A 19,244-nucleotide genomic window follows, 5' to 3' on the forward strand; every position below is an offset into this window, starting at 1 on the left:
CTTCCAAGCCATTGCACAGCAGCTGGGGTGACACATCCCTTCCCAGCAAAGCAGTCCCTAGCAAAGCAATGCGATGCTGTTTGTCATGTAAAACTTGCAGAGTTTCAGGCTGCATGATTTATGTTGTGATCATTCAGCTGGCTCCAGAGCTCACTGGGGGAAACTGTGTGAACTTTAAAAGGTATCTTTCCAGAGGCGCAACTCCACCAGGCATCAAGATGATTTCCTCCAGGTAACCAATATGGTGCTGGGTGTAGAAAGAATCTCTGCTGCTGGCCAGCCTTGCTTCTAGCCCTTGGAGCTGTATGCATCACAGAAGTGATACACAGAGACCAAATTCTTCTGCCAAGGGGGGAAAAGGGCCTGTGATCAGGGACTGTTCCTGGTTCACAAGGCTGAGATTTGCACTTGGATTTTTTTTCCTGTGGCTGAGTGCTCTGTAAATGTCTGAGCTTGGCAAAATAGCATCTGATTGTGAATTTCTTGCAGAAAAGGACATTCAAAAGGGCTAAACCAATTTGCAAAATCAAGAGCTGAATTTGAGAAGTCATTTCACCCTCACCAGCTCCTCTTGAAAACTGAGGGATGTGTTTTTGGAAGTGCTAATACAGTTGGAGTCTAACCTTTCTTAAATCCAGCCTTTGTAACGTTTGCATGTTGTGTTATTGACTTGCCTGTGCTCATAAAGGTGAAGCAGATAAGAGTGGTTAATTAGCTTGTAAACAAAATAGAATAGAAATTCTTTAGGCTGATTCAAATCCTGAGACAGACTCATGCACATTTTTTGGGGGGTGGGGGGGGGTGGGGGGAATAAATAAAAATCACTCTTCAGACGGTATCACGAGCCTGGAAAAAATAGGCTGCTTTGTGTCATATTAGTGACAGAGCTGTGATCAGTGCTTGATGCAGCAACAATACAGAAGGAGAAAGCCTGAGGCTTTGAGCCAGGCCCCCTTGTCCCCTGAGGAGGCTGCTGCTTTACCTGAAGACTCATAGACTCATAGTGGTAGAGAATACAGCATTTCTGGGGCTCAAATCTTGCTGGAGAAGCATCTTGGAGGTTTCTCAGCCTCAGATCCCCCTGCTCCTTCTGTCTTTGCTGCTTTGAGAAATAGAGTTGGTTTCTGTTTTTTGTTTTTAAGTATATAAACAAGATTAGCAGAGATTTCTCCTCAAGAAGCAGTAATAGGGATTAGGTACCACTTGGGCCAAAAGGACAGCAGTCACAAATGAATCAGAAGACACCATGAAATCTCATGCAGGGTTGCCAAGAGCTCTGAGACTGAAGCAAGCAGCAGCCATGTCCCCATGCTGGGTGACACCAGGGTCACCCTGTGGTGCGCCCACCTGCACAATGGGTGCTGTGCAGCAGCTGTAAGCTCACTGCTGGGATGTGAACTGTATCAGCTGCACAACCTGAACCCAGCTGGGCTCATGATTCAGTTTTCTTTTGGGTGATACTTATGTAAATGTGCCAAAAGCAGCTGCAACATTGAGTCCTTGCTGCTGAACCTCTGCCTACATCCTGCACACAGCATGCAGCCTGCCTGCGTGTGAGTGGCGTCCGACCTCAGGGAAGGAAAAAGGATATATATATATATATATTTCCCCCTTGAATTAAATATATTTTTAAAGCACTTAGCATTTCCTCTCTCACAGTAAGTGGCTTTGGCGGAAGGGCATTTGAGCTGCCTCTGACAGTGATGAAAGGGGATTACAACTCCTGCTGACAGCAATTTGGTGTGGCTGTACTCAGTTTCCCTCTTGTGGTTTCTGCAGGAACTAACTGGAAGGAGATTTAACTAATGACCTTCCCATCTCAATATGTCCCAGTTAAACTGGTGGGGCTGAGGTCTTGATCCTGCAGTCCTGGTCCCTTCAGAGCTTGGCTAGGAAGATCTGCATGGCACTGCTCAATCAGGCCTGAGGTTTGCATCCATCAGGAGACATTTTGTCACATTACCTCTCCATCATGCTGTTTTCTGCCTGCTGCTGAGGTCACAAGCTCCACAGAGAGGACAGGAGGCTGGGAAGGGGTGAAGAATAAAAGAGGATTCCACAGATTGGGAAATCACTGCATCCACCAAAGAATGGGATAGGAACAGGAGAGACAAAGATAACAGGCTGATCCTGTGGAGTTCCCAGGGAAGATGTTTGCTATCTCTCCTTGCTTGTACCGAAGGGACTCAGCACCCTGCAGAGACAGCAAGGGAAATGACAGGGTTATTCCCTGTGGTGATTATCTTATGATCTCTCTGGGTTGGATAAATGGGAGCTGATTGCATCCAGAGGAGGAGTAAATTGTGTAATTAGACAGGGAGAGGGGAGGATGGTTTAACCTCTGCCTGAAGGTGATAGTTTGGAGAGGAGGGTTGGAGGTGTGTGCAGTGTTGGGATCTTCTTCCACTGAGATCTTCTTGCTGTAGAAGAGATGTCTACACAAAGCGAGGAAGATCATTCTGCCTTCCCTTCTTGTTATCAATTCAGCCTCCATAGGCCAGAAGATGTGTCAGCTCCCATAGCAGGCAAAAAGCACAGAGCAGGACTGCTCTCTAAGCCAGAGTGAAGGAGGCAATTAATGTATTACTCATGCCAGGAAAAATAGCCAATTACCTCCCTCTGGAGCTTTGCTCTGCCCAGTGAGCCGATCACTGCAGCGTCTGCCATTCATCACTGAGCTCTCACAGTAAAATATTGGCAAATGGGTTTGGGCTGTGGAGAAAAAGATGAGGAAATAAAGCTGAGGGATGTTGAGTTCCCAAATGGCAGCAGGCAGCCTGTGCCCCCTATACCTCCATGTTCTGCTGTGGGGAAGTGGCTTTGGTCTGCTCTGCTTTATGGTTGTACTTTGAAGGGGCATAAATGTACTTTGAAGGGGCATAAATGCATTAATATAAGGGTTAATGTGCTGAATATGGTGTGAGGAGGGGGTACAGCCGGAGGGGCTTCTTGTGTTTCTCATTAATGTGAGGCGTGGGGGGGAGTTTCCTGCCCTATCCACCAGCGACTGGAGCCTGAGGAACTGGGTTCAGGAGTATAATAATAATAATAATAATAATAAATGTTTTATTTCAAGAAGTCAAACATCAGCCACGATTCTGGGATAACCCAGAGCGAATCGATGCGGTTCGATGCGAACGCTTGGCCACGTCTGGCGCTGTACCTGAGGGGCGGAGCTTCCCGCGCTTTTCGCGCCCTCGTAGCGGCCGGTCGCTCCCGTTCCCGTGTTTACCACACGCAGCCCCTCCGTGAGGCCATGGTGAGTGAGTGAGTGCGGGCCGTGATGGCGGCTGAGCCCTCCGCTCTAATCGCCCCCCTCACACAGTGTGCTGTGCCCTTATTACAGCGCAGGAGCCTGGCCCCCAGTCAGCTGGCCAAGAGGAAGGCGGGCGGTGAGGAGGAGGACGGCGAGTGGAGGCCGCCGGTGGTGAGTGAGGGGTTGTGGGGCGTTGGGCCTCGTTGTGTCGGGGGGTGATGGGTGGTAGATGAGGTGAGCGATGGTTGGGGCTGCCCCGCGATGCTCAGCTGTGTCTGGGTGCTCACTGACCGTGACAGCGATCTGGTCACGGGCTTTGCACTCCTTGTTTTTCAGACTCAGAAGAGGCAGAAGGCCGGCAGCGAGGCGGAAAGTGGGGACTGCTACAGGTCGCCGTTCAGGAAGCCCTTGACCCAACTGACCAACAGGCCTCTCTGCCTGGACAGCAGCCAGCATGTGAGTGGGCATCGTGGTGGTGGGTGAGGAGAGTCCATTCGCTTCTGTGGGCCCATTTATCCGTGGTATTACAGAAGGGTCACACGTAGTTCCTTGGAAGGACCTTTACTTGCTCCAGCTGTTGTGAAGGGAGTCCTTGAGTGAACAACTGTGTTGACAGATGTGGTATCTCTCCACACCGATGGCTCAAGTGTTGTCTGCTTGTTCTCTGAGCTTCCAAAGAAGCCCAGTGAAGGTAGAGATGAGGTTGTGTGAGGGCTTGTTGGGATGTACTGTACTTTGGGGCTAACTCTTTTACAGGAGAGAACTGCCAGACTGAATCACTTAAGGCTAAAGAGGAAGTAGCTGCATTTAAAGAAGTGAATGCTGTCAGTGGATTTAAGTAGATGGAGTTATGAAAATAAATTTCACACGTTAGAAAACGTAAGCAAAAACAGTTTTGGAAAGTAGAGTAGAGTTCGGGAGCTGTTTTGTTGCTTTCTTCCTTTTGCACATAGAAAATAGCTGGGGTTGGATGGAGCTCCAACAGTTTGAATAGAGGAACTCTCATCACTAGGCAAAAATGAGTACTTAAAATGTATTTTAAGCTTGTTGTCTTGAGCAAACTCTGACTTCAAACTTCTGAACATGTGTTTTTGTTTTCTTATTTCTGAATTCTTAGGAGGCTTTTATCCGCAGCATTTTGTCCAAACCTTTCAAAGTCCCCATTCCAAATTATAAAGGTAAGATGATGAGGTTTAACAATTATCTGTGCCGTCTGACTCGGGGAAGACGTGATGCTTTGGCCTGTCAAATGGACCTGTGGGGATTATTGTTGGTTTTTGGAGTGATGCATGTGTTCCAGAAATCCTGACTTAATTCCAATAGAAAAATACCAACGTATTAGCAAAATCTTCATGTTTCCTTTTAGTATTTTGTTTGGATAATCCTACATTTCAGAACTGGGTTTTGTGTTCTTGTACTTGATGTAGTGTTACATCACAAATATAGAAGCAAGATGAGTTCTAGGCTATGGAAGCATATCATCTAAATATCATCTTTCTATGTTTATCTCCTTTCCAAAACTGTGACATCAAAGTGTAACACAAGGAAGAGAGGCTCGTCCTTTTCAGAGTGGTTGGCTCCTATGCCACATATCTGCTATTGCTCAGCAGAGAGTGAATAATTCTCTGGACTAGGTAATGGCAGTGTGATTCTGACTGTGATACTGTAGAACTCATTAGTTTTACAGGCCTCTTTCTAATATTATATAAAAGGTGGAATTATTGCGAAGCCTGGGTTAGATGATCCAAAAAGAGGATTTGACCCAGTATGTACAATATACATGGTAGTACATTTATTGAGCTGCCAAAGTGTATATCCTTGAACCTTGCCTGTCCTTCAGAAAAGTAAAACAGCCACTGGTAGTAGAACAAGTAGTGGGAGCAGCTGTAGTGCCTGAGGGTAGCTGAGGGGAGCATTGTGTCTTGGATCTAGCGTGATATAGAATCATAGAATCCTTAGATTTGGAAGGAAGCATTAGAGGTCATCTTGTCCAACTCTCCTGCAGTGAACAGGTACACCCACAACTAGATCAAGTTGCCCACAGCCTGATCAATCACCCTGCCAGTTAGCTTATATTCCTATATGCCAGCATTTCTGGCATCTGCTACATTTAGTTGTTCCCACTTTGCTACATCCGAGATGATGGGCAGTGCCGTTGCTCTCCACATTGCTATCCACTGTGTGCTGACAACGCAGTCTGCAGTGGTTGTCTTCTCCACTTCAGTGCTGTATGCAATTAATTCAGCAATTAATTCAGCATTTCTAAGCCTAATCAGATGCTTCTGCAAGTCTCTGCTTTCTTCCAGGAGTTGTACTTTCGTTTGCTTTCAGGGCCAACGGGCTTACGGGCACTGGGTATTAAACGGGCAGGGCTGAGGAGTCCACTCCATGATCCTTTTGAGGAAGGAGCTCTGGTTCTGTACGAGCCCCCACTGCTGAGTGCCCACGAGCAGCTGAAAATAGACAAGTGAGTCATTACCTGGCGCAAATGCTTCAGCTCTGACCTTCTTGTATGTGTATTGTGTGCTTTCTTCCCACATGTGTTTGAGCTGGGATCTGAACATCAAGGGAAGCTTGGTTCTGAATATTCTGCCACTGAATTGTTTCAGGTGTGGTAATGATTAAAGGAAAGTGTGCACCCATGCCAGATTGTTTACTTTCTTCCACAGGTTGTTTAGTCTTCCACTCATAAAAAATTTAAACCTGATGCACAGAATAAGGATGCATGCACGGATAAGCTGTTTAGGAAATGTTATGGATCAGTTTTAAGTCAGGATACGTCAGCATCTAGAGACAGGCAGAAGGAGATGACTGACAGTCAAATGCTAATCTGCCTAATAGTTTTTATTGTTAAATAGTTTATTCTGTGCTGTCTTTTTTTTTTTTTTTTTTAACTGAAAGGGACTGGTAGCTGGATCTTAGATGAAAGAGGTGTTCCTTGATTTGTCCTCTTCATTGATGCAATTACACTGATGTTATTGAGACTAAGAAAATACTGGCTTTTAAAATGCCTCTCTAAAAGATCTTCTGCCCTTGTTTTAACCACAACACGTCTACTGGTTTCACTGACATTTCAGATTGTACTTCAGGCCTGTGTAACTCCATTCTCAGAATTGAATTAATCCTTTTTTTCACTTTCATTGGTAGTTGATTCTCTTACTCCACAGAGAAGTCCTAAGAATAGCAGTGAGATCAAAAAAACAAGCAAAACCCCTCAACTAAGCGTATGCTGGGCTGAGTGCATTAATCATTCCTTTCTCTTTACTACCTCCTGCAGGGATAAAGTACCTGTCCATGTTGTGGTGGATCCTGTCCTCAGTCGTGTTTTACGGCCTCATCAGAGAGAAGTAAGTGTTCTGCTGGAACATGAGGCTATGGTTGGAGAACCTGATGCATTTCAGAAAGGTGCAGTCCTCTGCTGGAATTGCAACCCATTAACTGAGGTCTGCATTGACAGTCCAGCAGACTAGCACGTTGCAAATGTAAGGTGAACATTTGTTCTAACCATGATCTTAGGAGGCCTGAATGCTGCAAATATTCTCTGTCCTGTGCTAAGCAAGAGGGTGCTTTAAAAACGCGGGAATTTATTGCTTTCTAGTGGGTAACAACTTCTTTCCTCTTTTCTTGCCTCTGATCTAGCAGAGTCAGAGCATTCCCAGCCTACACATTATACTGCTTAATGCAGAAGTTTGTTCTCTGCAGGCTTGTAGGGCAGATCAGCGTATAGTGGCAATCTGGGAATGTGTGGGCATTTGTGCACTGGTTGCATAGGTCTTGTGAAGCATGTGGTCTTGCTTTTATGTCACCGCTTATACCCTAGGAAGTTACTAGATTCTGCAGAGAGATGGGATTTTACAGTGTAAGAGTTAAAAGTCCAGACTTCACTTGAAATCTCTTCTGACTGGAGCTCTGTGTGAAAGCTGATGGGATGTAGCTGCAGTAGCTTTTCTTGAGGCTTTATCTTTCATTGGGCAGGGCAGATTGTTCAGCACTGTTTTCATGATCACCAGAATCAGCTGAACCTGCAATGTGTACCTTGGTACACAGTGAAGTTCTCTCTGGTACCGTAGTTCCCAATGTGGTGTCCTACTTCAGTGTGTTTTATTTAGAGAATACCTTTTCTAGTTGAAAACTGTTAAGTGACCTATGTAGACATGGAGTTTACCAGTGGAGTGTGCTTAAAAATGTTTTCTGTCATAAAACAGAACATCACAATACAGAAGCAGTTGGAACTAATCCACAAATGTCTAGTGTGGGTATCTGCAGAGTTTTAAGTTTGTCACAGATGCAGTATATTATCATGTAAGCCTCGAGGCAGCGCAGGTAAAAGCTGTTGTTGCTGATCTTTGAGCTAAGCAGGTCAAGCTGTATGTATTGCTATATGGCAGATCTTCAGGTGGCACTTCAGCAGCCTGTGGAACTCTCCTGGTTTATGCTTTTATCTCAGAGTTGATACTTAACCTGTGAGCCATTATAATGCTGGCCTCAGGCTACATAGCTGGAGGGACTCTGTTTTGTATAAGATAGTGCCTGCTGGCATTTTGTCAAGTAATGATAGTTACGTTGGTGTCCTAGGCATGTTGTTTTTTGACAGCTAGATATCTAAAACAGCAGTCTCTGTTCTAGTGTCACTGGTCAGTCCTTTTGCTTGCTGAGATTCCTGTGCTGTTTTTTTTCTTTTGGTTGATGCTCTCAGGCTGTTGTACGGCCTTGTTCTTTGTTATGCCACTGGGAGGATACTGAACTAGATCCCCAGCCAAATTCTTTTTTTTTTTAAGTTAGGAATATATTTGATGATTGTTCAGCTGGCTTAAATGAATGAGCCTAAGAAAGGAAATGACTTGGAATCTTCTAGTCTTGTATAGTGCAACATAAAGGGTATGTTTGGGCTGTGTCTGTCACTCCTAGTTTGGCTCACAGTATGGGGATCTCATCCATTGCCAGGACAGTGCCCCAGGTTTTCTTTGACTCTATCATCACATGATGGAACACTTCGCAGTCTTTTTTTCTACTTTTGTCTATCTTGGTGATGTTGTGAGAGCCTGGCAGCCAGGCTGAGCGCCTCCGCCATGCGATGAGCAATAACCTCAGCCCTGTTTCTTCTCTGAAGTTGAATCTGGTTTGGTCTTTGAGTCCTCAGGTGAGTCACGGTGGTTCTCTGCTTCTAGGTGGAAACAATGAGAGCTGCTGAGGGTTTGCTGGGGGTTAATCAAGGTGTAGAAATGAGTCTGAATATTCCATTGGGTGTTTCTAAGATGCTTAACATGCTTGCACTGACTGACGCAGGTTAGCTAATGGCTTCAGCCTAACTAAATTAGTTAGGGTAGAAATTCCTGGGAATTTTAAGTCAGGAAGCTAGTTAGAACAGTACGGTTAATACATAGTATGGTTTTTCTATGTGTTTTGAAGCATATGTCATCACCAGCAATGTTTTTCCAGACCAGATGTGGCCATATTTTAGCTGTGTCTTGGGTGATTTCCCTCTGTCTCATTAGAATGTTGCATGTCTCTTGGGATGTGCTATACAAATTTGCTGTTTGTTGAAATATCGGTTCTGTGCACCGCAGTAATAAAGCTCTAATGAAGTTGTCATTCTGTGAATGTTCCCATCCTGCTATAAGAGAACAATTTTTTGGCAGGGAGTGAAATTCCTCTGGGACTGCGTGACAAGCCGGCGTATTCCTGGGAGTCACGGCTGTATCATGGCAGATGAGATGGGGCTGGGCAAAACCCTGCAGTGCATCACTCTGATGTGGACGCTTCTCCGGCAGAGTCCAGACTGCAAGCCTGAAATCGAGAAAGCCATGGTGGTGTCTCCTTCCAGCCTGGTGAGAAACTGGTACAACGAAGTAGAGAAATGGCTGGGGGGAAGGATTCAGCCACTGGCCATTGATGGAGGCTCCAAAGAAGAGATTGACCGGAAACTAGGTACAGAAATGTTTGCAAATGGTGTGGTTGGCTGGTTTAGGGTGACACCTCACATTGGAAGAAGCTTGCAGCAGCTGAAGTGAATGTTTCCTAGTGGTTGTTAGAGCTCTAGAAGCTGACAAGACTGAAATTCTCTTTTCTAATATGCTTAGATCAGACCATTGCATTTTTGGTAATAGTTGCTCTTTTGGAATAATCCAAGTCCAATTGTGCCCTTAAGTCAGGGCAGTTTCTATGTGTCATCTTTCTCCCAAACAGAAGCTAGAGTAGGAGTGGGCAAAAGTAGGAGGGGGATGGAAATGGGAACAGCTGTGGGGAGCAGAGCACGGACATATTTGGAATTTCTTAATAGAGAAATCAGCTTTTGTCAGCAACCAACAGCACTGAAACAAATGGAAAGGTCTTCCTGGATGCTTAGAAGACCATTTTTACTGCAGAGTTTGGACCCTTTTCTGTTACTGTTTTCATCATCCTTTTCCTACTTTCCATCCACAGTTGGCTTTATGAACCAGCGTGGCCTGCGAGTGCCTTCACCTATCCTGATCATCTCCTATGAGACCTTCCGACTTCATGCTGAGGCACTACAGAAGGGCAGTGTTGGGCTGGTCATATGTGATGAGGTATGGTTAAATCTCTAAGGAGAATATATTTCTGATGTTTTCTTGAAATAATGGAGCTGGAGGCCTCAGCCAACTATGGCTCTTTAGAAGAAATTTGTTAGAAAGTGGTGCCATCCAGTGGTTTGGTTCTTTATGCGCTGATGTAGCACTGAGAGGGGCTTGAGTGATCATCTTCAGGAGTGCGATGGCTTCCATTCACTATTTATGCTCTAAGTCTGTGGCTGTCTATACTTCTCAGTGCCCCTGGGACCAGACCAGCAGCTGGAGGTGCTGAGAGCACAGGTACTTGGCTCTGCATCTTCCCTATGTTTCAGCTCCGAGGTGGTGTGGCACTTGCAATAAGCATCTCACCACTTATACTTCATCCTGTAGCATAAAAATAAGAGCAACTTTTTCCCAGGTAATGTTTTGCAGCATTTCAGGGAGTTTTGTTTGTCATCCTTTAGGAATCAGAGGTTTCAGTGGTCCCAAGTATTTATATATGGAGCATCAATATAACAGTTTCCCTTTGGAAAATAAAGCAGATTTTAAATGTTCTTCTCTTACTTTTGTTTCATTCTTGTTTGTGGGGTTGGCATCTTGTTTGTTGCCTTTGAGTAGGAAACAGTTCTTCTAGTTAGAACTTGTGATTGTCGTTGTTTTGATGGCAGGTTCTTTTCCTTGGGTGTGACTCATGTGTTCCTAGTCTGGGAAGCTTCTAATGGAAATGGTATTTCTCCTCACATAATTGCCCCAGGATTCCCACCAATTTCTTGCCTTTAAAGGAAGTCACCACACCTGAATACAGGAAAAGCACTTATTATTTTATGAGGAAATGGAAAGCTGTCAGGTGCTTTGTGACAAATACAATATGTGTTGATGGTGTCCAAGCTGCTTCCTATCAAGGCCACTGGATTTTCAGCTTATGTTCTTTTTTTTCTTTTTCAAAGGGACATAGACTGAAGAACTCTGAAAATCAAACATATCAGGCTCTCAACAGCTTAAATACACCCCGAAGGGTCCTTATTTCGGGTACACCCATTCAGAATGACTTGCTTGAATATTTCAGCCTGGTGCACTTCGTCAATTCTGGCATCCTAGGTAAGAAAAATGAATGTGTGAGGCATGAGAAAGGGGGAATTAATGGCAAGGCTTCCTCTGGTTACCAGTGCTAGTGAAATGAGCAAACAAGAAGTTAAAGAAAGGAAAGACTGTGTGCAGATTGGAGACTTAATCTCCTTCAGAGAGTCCAGGAGGTCTAGGTCATGGTCTCCTGTTCTAGAGGCTGTACAGAATTGGAGCTCAGATTCAATTTAAAGTATGCATGTCAAACGTGTTTTAAGAGTGTTAATAATTTAAGATAAGATGAACATGTGGTCCTGAGTGCAGTATGGTTGATCTCCTTATGTAGCTATACTGGTCAACCAGAACGTGTGGGGCTAGGAGTGTCTCTGATAACATGCACTTTGAGGTACTGCAGGAGTTGCTGAGCAGGAAGATCGAGCTGAAAATTGTACTCCCCACAACACTTACAGCTTATAGTAAACTCAGAAATCTAAGCTGAAGGGACGCTGATTAGTGTGAGTTTTCAGGGGAGTCGCATCTAGATGATCTTTAAGATCCCTTCCAACCCAAGCAATTCTATGATTCAGGATCAAACACCTTCTACAGTTGCAGGTAGCTGACTAGAATATTCTGTCTTTGTTTCCTAAGGTCTGTTTCTTCTTGAAAAGCAGAGTAGCTTTTGCATTCTCTCCTACATCTTTGGGTTAGGAGCAGGTCTGCTGCTTTCCAATGTGAAGCAGCTTGTCTTTTGTTGAGAAGTAATTTTTCTGTCAAGGAATGTAAATAAACTGACCTGCAAATCATTTATTTGCTGCATCTTGTCACCCACCTTTGTGTCAGACTTGGGAATCCTGTCAAAAAGGCTTCTCATTAATTCTAGTGCATGTACAACTCTCGTTAAACACCTAGTTGTCAGATTCTTAGCTTTGAAAGCAACACTTGGACTGTTTCTCAAGGGAAGGGTGAGATGCAGTGGTACATGTTCTGCATCTGCTTTTTCCTTATTTTCAGCTTTTTTCCTTATTTGATGTGACTTTTTTCTCTTGACCTGTGCTTTGGGCGCAGATTAGCTTCCCTGTACTTTGCAATTCTTTCTCTCTGAGATGACAGTAATACTACAAATACTTCTACCAGAGCCGTGTGCATGCAGTGGTTGCTTTTTCTCTCAGCCTGTGACCAGTAATAAGCAAGTGATCAGAGATTGTTTTGGAACAGGCACATAATTTCCACGCTGTTGCTGAAAAGGATACAAATTCTGAGAGTAAAACTGTAACTGGAATGAAAGCAAAAACAATACATACCTGATAAGACTCAGGTTTAACTAAAAGTTAGATGACCTTTGGCAGTGCAGCATTGTTAGAATTTAAAATAATCTCCTGTTGTACAGATTTGCCAGCCTTGTTTATGTCTTCCCTGGCTAGAAAGAAAACCAAATCCTACTGATGGAGCAAGAGTTTGTATTATCTGCTGGGCCTCTTGCTTATGGTTTGGTAGCTGGGGCTGTGGGGATGTTGATCGAAGGTTATTTGGTAGTAGCTGTCACTTTTTCATTTTTCATTTCTGTTTGTGCAGGGACTGCACAAGAATTTAAAAGACATTTTGAACTGCCTATCTTGAAAGGCAGAGATGCAGACGCGAGTGAAGCTGAACGACAAAAAGGAGAAGAGAGGCTTAAAGAGCTGATCAGCATCGTGAACAGGTGAACTTCATCCCTCTTCTCTTTGAAGAGCTTTTGCATAAACCCTTGATGCATGAACGTCTTCCAAAATTCAGGTTAAAGCTGTAGCAAATATCTTGCCAGTTAAGTCTGTTCAGCAAGTGATTGTGCAAATGTTTATTGCTTTAAGAAATCTACGTAGTATGTAGCCTTAGTCTGAAAGGTAGCATATTAAAATGGCACAGTTAGTTGCAGTCACTCCCAAGCAGATGTGCTCAGATGTGAATCACTGTTTGGCTCTTATGTTTGTTTTCTTTCAGCGTCTAATAGTCAGGTAGCATTCTTTTATTTGTGTTAACATAACTGCAGTGTGTAGACTGGGTTGGACTGCAGATCCATTCAGTCCAGGTGTGAGCAGCAAAGGATGAGGTGTGCTGCTCAGCTCATTGATGATATCCAGGTCACAAAAGAGTCCAGTTTATACTTTCACAGCTGTGTTGGCTTTGTAGGGCTAATGGGATTATAATCCTAGCATCAGAAATGTGACTTCTTAACAGCAACTCTGTTAAGTAAAATGTCATCTACCTTCTCTGATTTTTGATATTTGCTTAATTATGTTTTGTTTTCTGTCGATTAATAGAACCAGTGCATCCACATCTGCTGACAATCACTGACCCCAAAGAACTCTTAGTAGAAACTCCTTTGAGTTCTTAGCATTGTGGGTGACAGCATTTCTTTTTCTTCCCTTTTTTTCTTTTAATTGAATCTGAGCTTTTGCAACCATCACAAATACAATCCAGCAGTTCATAGTCATGGTAAATTGAATTTCACATTAAGTATAGCCTGTCTGTAGAGATAGCCATAACCTTGACTCATATTGGTTTGTGAAACTCTTGTGACAAAAAACAGTTTTGGAGAAGAGGTTATTCTTTTTTGAGGCAGGTTATTTCTTTAGTTTATCAAACAAGGGTGTAAAAGTATGTTCAGGAGTGCTTGTACCTGACTGTTGAGGTCTGTGTCCTTTTCTTTACTCTCCTACAATCTTAGTGTACAAATAGAGAAGATGAATCACACTGGCAATATCAAGAGAATTGGCAGAAGCTAAGAGGGGCTTTCAAGTGAGATAGTGATCCAAAGATATGTGGAATCATAGGTGTGGGGCTGAAAGGCTCTGGATAAGGCACATAATCTTGATGTATTGAAGTAGAGGATGTTAGACCTAAAGCATCTGTTTGCGTAATCCCCACAGAGCGCTGGAGACCTCATAAGTGCTCAGGACACCTTTTTCAGGGCATCACTGTCTGCGTTTAGAAAATGCTCTTAATATGTAAACTAAATCTTCCTTACTGCAGTATAAGTCTGTGTCTTTTCATCCTACTGCTTATGGGTTTGGAGACCAGATTATTCATTTCTTTAACAACCTTTGACAGTTTTGGGGGCTGTCATACATCCCTGGTGACTTCTGTGGATTTTGTAACCTCATGTATTTGATGTCTCCTGGCAGAACTGGGTCTTCGCATCTTTTTCTTATTTGGTTGCTCTTTCTTTTTTTTTTTTTTCCCCCTAGACCTTTTCATATTTTTTGAAGTATGGTAGAACTATTCTGCAGGGCACCTTTGGAGCCCTAAAGGATGTGCCCTGAGCTGAAATCTTGGACCAGAATGAATCTATCTTGATAGAAGGTGGCTGCTAAGTTACTTGGGAATCTGACTGCTTGTACTGTGTGCTGAGTGCATTGTGTGTGATGGCTAAATCCTTTCCCTGTTTGCTGTCCACACCACTGGTCTGGTGTTGCTCAACAGTTAAGAATACTACTGGTAGTTTGAGGAAGAGCTGAATTTCTCTGCTAAAGGAACTGGACTTCGATAGCTGTGATCATTCTTTACCCCTCCAAATCTCATGAATTAGATGTCAAAACTTTGTGTTAAGAATAAATAACATTGATTAAATGGAGTTTTGATGTCATTTAAGCATCTGATTTTTCATTTTCCTCCTTGTAGGTGTTTAATCCGAAGAACTTCAGACATTCTCTCCAAATACCTGCCAGTGAAGATAGAGCAGGTGGTCTGCTGCAGGTACTGGAAAGCATGTGTCCCTGCCTGAGAGAGGGAAAGAACAACTAAACAGCTGTAAAAAGCCCCAAGCTCTATGCTTGTGGTGACCATTTCGCTCTAGGAATGAGACTGTAACCATCGGCATTATGTTGCTTTTCCTCCTGAAGTAGAGGTGGGCAACTCAGAGCTGATGGTTTTACCAAGTGACTGGGATGCTTCATGCAGCTGAGGGGGAACAAATCCCTGGGCTGTGCAGAGTATCTGTGAACTTTTCTTCCAGCTCTGGGCTGAAATAACAACACTGATTGCGCCATCAATCATGGAGGCAGTTTTTAGGTTGTCTGGGGATGTAGCTAAAAAAAAAAATTGTGTGCTCCAGATAAAAATGAAACCACAGTATGGAGGAGGAGAGATGGTGTTGATCTGGTGATAGAGTGATTGCAGGGCTTTTACTCTTTTTCAGACTGACACCCTTGCAGGCTGAGCTCTACAAGAACTTCCTGAAGCAAGCCAAACCAGTGGAGGAGCTGAAGGAGGGCAAGATCAATGTGTCATCTCTGTCTTCCATCACTTCCCTGAAGAAGCTCTGCAATCGTGAGTTGTTCCACTCGTACGAAGGGTTTGGTTTTTATGCTATTGGTGGATTTTTGGGTCTTCAATGTGCACTCCACAGACTCTGAGTTGTTTGTTCTACAGACCCTGCTCTTATTTATGATAAGTGTGTGGAAGAAGAAGAAGGTTTTATGGGAGCCCTGGATTTGTTCCCTGCTGGCTACAGTACCAAATCTGTGGAGCCCCAGCTTTCAGGTACTGTGGAGCTCAGTAGTAGAGATGTTCTGCCTAATAGGCAATCATGAGAGTATGCTTAGTATACTGTTAAGTGACCCTTCCAAGGTCAGGAATTTGGGAATGTCTATTCTAGCTTGCTTTTCTTCTTCCCTTTTTATCTAGGAAAGATGCTGGTTTTGGACTACATCCTTGCTGTTACAAAAAGCACCAGTAACGACAAGGTGGTTTTAGTGTCTAACTACACTCAGACGCTGGACCTATTTGAAAAGCTCTGCAGGAGCAGAAGGTTTGTCTTTGGGCTTTATTTGTCTAATCTTGCAAGACTGTACTTGCAGCCTACACTGCAAAAGAAAATGGCTATTTTTAAAGTTTTTTGTCAGCAGGAACTTTTGACCTGTAATGTACCTCAGATGTTCCTGAATTGGAATTAACGTGGCTTGTGCTCTGGCTACTGAGATCACTTGGCAGAAAAGTTCTGGCCTTGTGCAAAAGCTCCTAAAGCTTTGTTGCAAGGCAGTTTGTGGAAGGCTTTTTTTCTCTTATGAGTAGGATGCTTTAAAGGTCAGAGCAGTCAGATTGTACTAAGTGTTGTATATTCTAGGTATTTATATGTCCGGCTGGATGGTACCATGTCCATTAAGAAGAGAGCAAAGGTTGTGGAGCGATTTAACAGCCCCTCGGTAAGTAGAACCTAACAGATATGGGCAGTTTTCCTGCCTCTTCTTGGAGCGTGACTAAAAGTGTTGGATACCTCTGTTGTTTAATCCAAGCCTGCTTTTCTCCACAGAGCCCTGAGTTTATCTTCATGTTAAGCAGCAAAGCAGGTGGCTGTGGTTTGAATTTGATTGGGGCTAACAGACTGGTTATGTTTGACCCAGACTGGAATCCAGCTAATGACGAACAGGCCATGGCTCGTGTGTGGCGGGATGGCCAGAAGAAGACCTGTTACATCTATCGATTGCTTTCAGTGAGTCTTTATCCTCTCCTCCTTTGCTTGGGGTTCTTGGCACTAGCTCAGGCAGCAGCAGATGCAATTGAGACCACAAGGGAGACAACCCTTTTGTGTCAGTGACAAAGACTGAGTGGAACTTGGTTGCTTCCTACCTTCAGATATATTACCATGGAAAACAATGAGATTTAAGCTGGAAGGTCATTATTTCAGGCCTTGATTTCTAATGATGGTTGGCTTCTGAGAAATAGAAACAATTGAGGCTTTCCAGATGTTTACTTTATTGAAATCACTCAGGCATCTGACTTCTTTAATTTCATGGGTTGTCTGATGCTGAAGTTTCTGTTTACAAGTCTGGCTGTGGTCTGTTATGGCTGGGTATGTATCTACTTAATAAAAAATGACCACATTACCAACTACAGAAGCTTTTGGAATGGGGCTACAAGTTAATAGATAGCTGCTTTGTAAGAAGAACAATGAAGATGACTAGTACTTTATCTTCCCTTTTCAGTTCACTGTAACTTCACCTCATTAAGGATGACTTTTTTTGTTTAAACTTGTGATCCTTGATAAATTGTTATTTCACTTTGACAAAACATCCAAATCTCAGTTGGATTCACTCCTGTGGCCACAGTGAAAGACAAGAGAAGCAGTGTTGGTTTAGATCAGTACTGAAAAGGGAAGTGATCAGAGTACAGCTAGTAGCACTTGCCTCTTATCTGTACTGGTCTGATAAGACACTCCATGGTCTGGCTGCTGCTTGATGCTTTCCTAGTATAGTGCTTTCCTAGTATAGTGCTCTGCGCTGGCATCCCAACTGTGTTTCAGCTCTGACCTTCTCTTCTGTAGACAGGGACCATAGAGGAGAAAATATTTCAACGCCAGACCCACAAGAAGGCACTCAGCAGTTGTGTGGTGGATGAAGAGCAGGATGTAGAAAGACACTTCTCACTCGGGGAGCTCAAGGAGTTGTTTGCATTGAATGAAAGCACCACGAGTGACACCCATGATAAGTGAGTATATGATATGGTAATAGATGGAGTCAGCAAAGAACTCCAAGCTTGGTTTACTGAGGTTCCTTAGTTAGCAGGAGGAAGTTCAAGAGAGAGGGCCTCAAGTGTCTCTGCTTCTGAAGCTGTTAATCATTTTAAGATTAGCACTTCCTTGCTGTCTTCCTTTTTTGTTGTGTTAGAAAAGCTGCTCTGGCTGAACAAGTGAGCAAGGCACCTTGTTGGCTGTTTGTGCTTGGAGGCTGTGAAATAGTGCAGTTAATGAACAGCTCTAAGCAAATCCTCCCTTCGAGTTGGTGGAGTTCCTTGCCAGTACCGCTCCTGGTAGTGTGACTGGCTTCCAGATGCCAAGGTGCTGAGCTGCTTGTATGGCCAGGGCGATTCCATCTTCTACAAACTGGTGAGACCAACTCAGGAACTTCTCTGGAGACTCAAATCCTAGACTCTGTTGTTTGCCCTTCTGTGCTCCCCAGCCTCCTAGACCAGAAAGAGGACAGAGAGTGCAAGAAAACACTTCACTGAGAAGGTTACTAAGACTCTTAATTCAAGAAGTGACAAAGATTAGTTTTAAGCTGACTCAAAGCTTAGGTCTGTTCAAGTCTGTGTGGCAGCAAGCCTTACCGGCAGGACTGCTGCTATTCCTGCTCTCCTTGCACAGCTGCTCAGCAGGGCGTCTGCTAGACAGTCTGAGCACAACTCAGTGGCTACAGCAGGAGTCAGGATGGAGCATTTTGGAGCACAGCACTCTTTTGAGCTCAGGAAGCTGATACAGTGCTGAGGTTATATGTGTTAGTGTTCTTCACTTTAAAGATAACTCATCCTGAACTTACTTTGGGCCTTTTCCTACTCTGCTAGAAGTAGTGGGGAATGCAATTAGTAGAAACAAAATGGGGGTTTTTAAAATGTTTTTGTTTTCTCCTATCTGTCAGATGTGCCAGAGAGAGGCTGTGTGTTTAAGGAAAGTGTGGTAGCAGTTCAGCCTGTCTGAAAATCCAGTTAGCAGTGATGTAGGTGACAGGGAGTCAATCCAGATGTTATTTGGCTTTATTTTTAACACTTAAGCAGAGAAGAAACCTTGCACTGACTCTGTTCCAGGATCAAGTGTCGTCGCTGTGTGAATGGCCACCAAGTACGGCCACCTCCTGAAGGGTCTGACTGCACCTCTGACCTCTCCCAGTGGAACCACTGTGCTGATAAGCGGGGCCTGCAGGACTCTGTGCTGAAGGCTGCATGGGATGCTGCCGTCACCTTCACTTTTCATCACCACTCCCATGAGGAGCAGCGAGGGATTCCCTAACAGGTTACTGTCCCCTATGGGGGCAAGGGCAGGCTGCTGTGGCAGTCTTTATAATCCCTTTCAAGGAAAGGCAGTGGATAGCAGAACATGCTGGATTGGTTGTGTGGCTGTGGGGTAGCAGAACAGCATGGCTCCTAAGAGGCTGGAAGGCCCTTAACATTGGTCAGTATCTGCTGCAACAGCGGTGAGTTCATCACTTTGTCTCTGCTGCTGTGTCTTATACCCAAGAAACAACATCTTGGGAATAATGAGATCTTGTGTGCTTGATCAGATTCAGTGCTGGTTCCCATGCTGTGCCTTCTACTCAGCAAAATTCTGCCTTCAGGTTTATGTTAAGCCTGCAGTTCTAAAGCACTTGATATGCTGTCACGTTTTTTATTGGTAGCTTCATTTGAAAATGTGCAGGTTCCATTTCTGTCACAAAATATAAACCTTGGTTCGTTATTCAGGATCATGAGAATCTGTGCCAAAAACTTCCTCTTATTTTATGTTGGGCTTCTCACCTTAAAGAACATGTAGACAGTGGGGAAATGAGGCTCCATTTTGGTCACTACTTTATTATGGGTAGGATCTCCATGTCTGGCAAAGTGTTTTAATTAGATCACGTTAAAACCCATTAATAAAATACACATTTCAGTAG

General features: G+C 43.9%; 1 protein-coding gene across 2 annotated transcripts; it reads left to right on the plus strand.

Moving 5' to 3' along the window:
- The first annotated feature begins 3,106 nt into the window (after nt 1-3,106).
- On the plus strand, nt 3,107-19,243 carry RAD54L (RAD54 like). 2 transcript variants are annotated; one of them, XM_015870473.2, is made up of 18 exons: nt 3,107-3,259; nt 3,347-3,427; nt 3,593-3,712; nt 4,374-4,434; nt 5,588-5,723; nt 6,534-6,603; nt 8,896-9,184; nt 9,680-9,804; nt 10,734-10,884; nt 12,421-12,547; nt 14,506-14,580; nt 15,023-15,153; nt 15,256-15,366; nt 15,511-15,634; nt 15,950-16,028; nt 16,136-16,315; nt 17,147-17,310; nt 18,403-19,243. In XM_015870473.2, exons 1-18 carry the CDS (start codon nt 3,122-3,124, stop codon nt 18,602-18,604), a joined length of 2,364 nt encoding a protein of 787 aa, XP_015725959.1. In that variant the 5' UTR covers nt 3,107-3,121; the 3' UTR covers nt 18,605-19,243. The 2 variants fall into 2 exon arrangements, with proteins under 2 accessions (XP_015725959.1, XP_032301966.1); XM_032446075.1 differs by lacking the exons at nt 3,107-3,259; nt 3,347-3,427; nt 3,593-3,712 and adding an exon at nt 3,850-4,135.
- The last annotated feature ends 1 nt before the right edge of the window (nt 19,244 follows it).

The sequence above is a fragment of the Coturnix japonica genome, chromosome 8 (genome assembly GCF_001577835.2).
Source record: "Coturnix japonica isolate 7356 chromosome 8, Coturnix japonica 2.1, whole genome shotgun sequence".
NCBI lineage: Eukaryota > Metazoa > Chordata > Aves > Galliformes > Phasianidae > Coturnix > Coturnix japonica.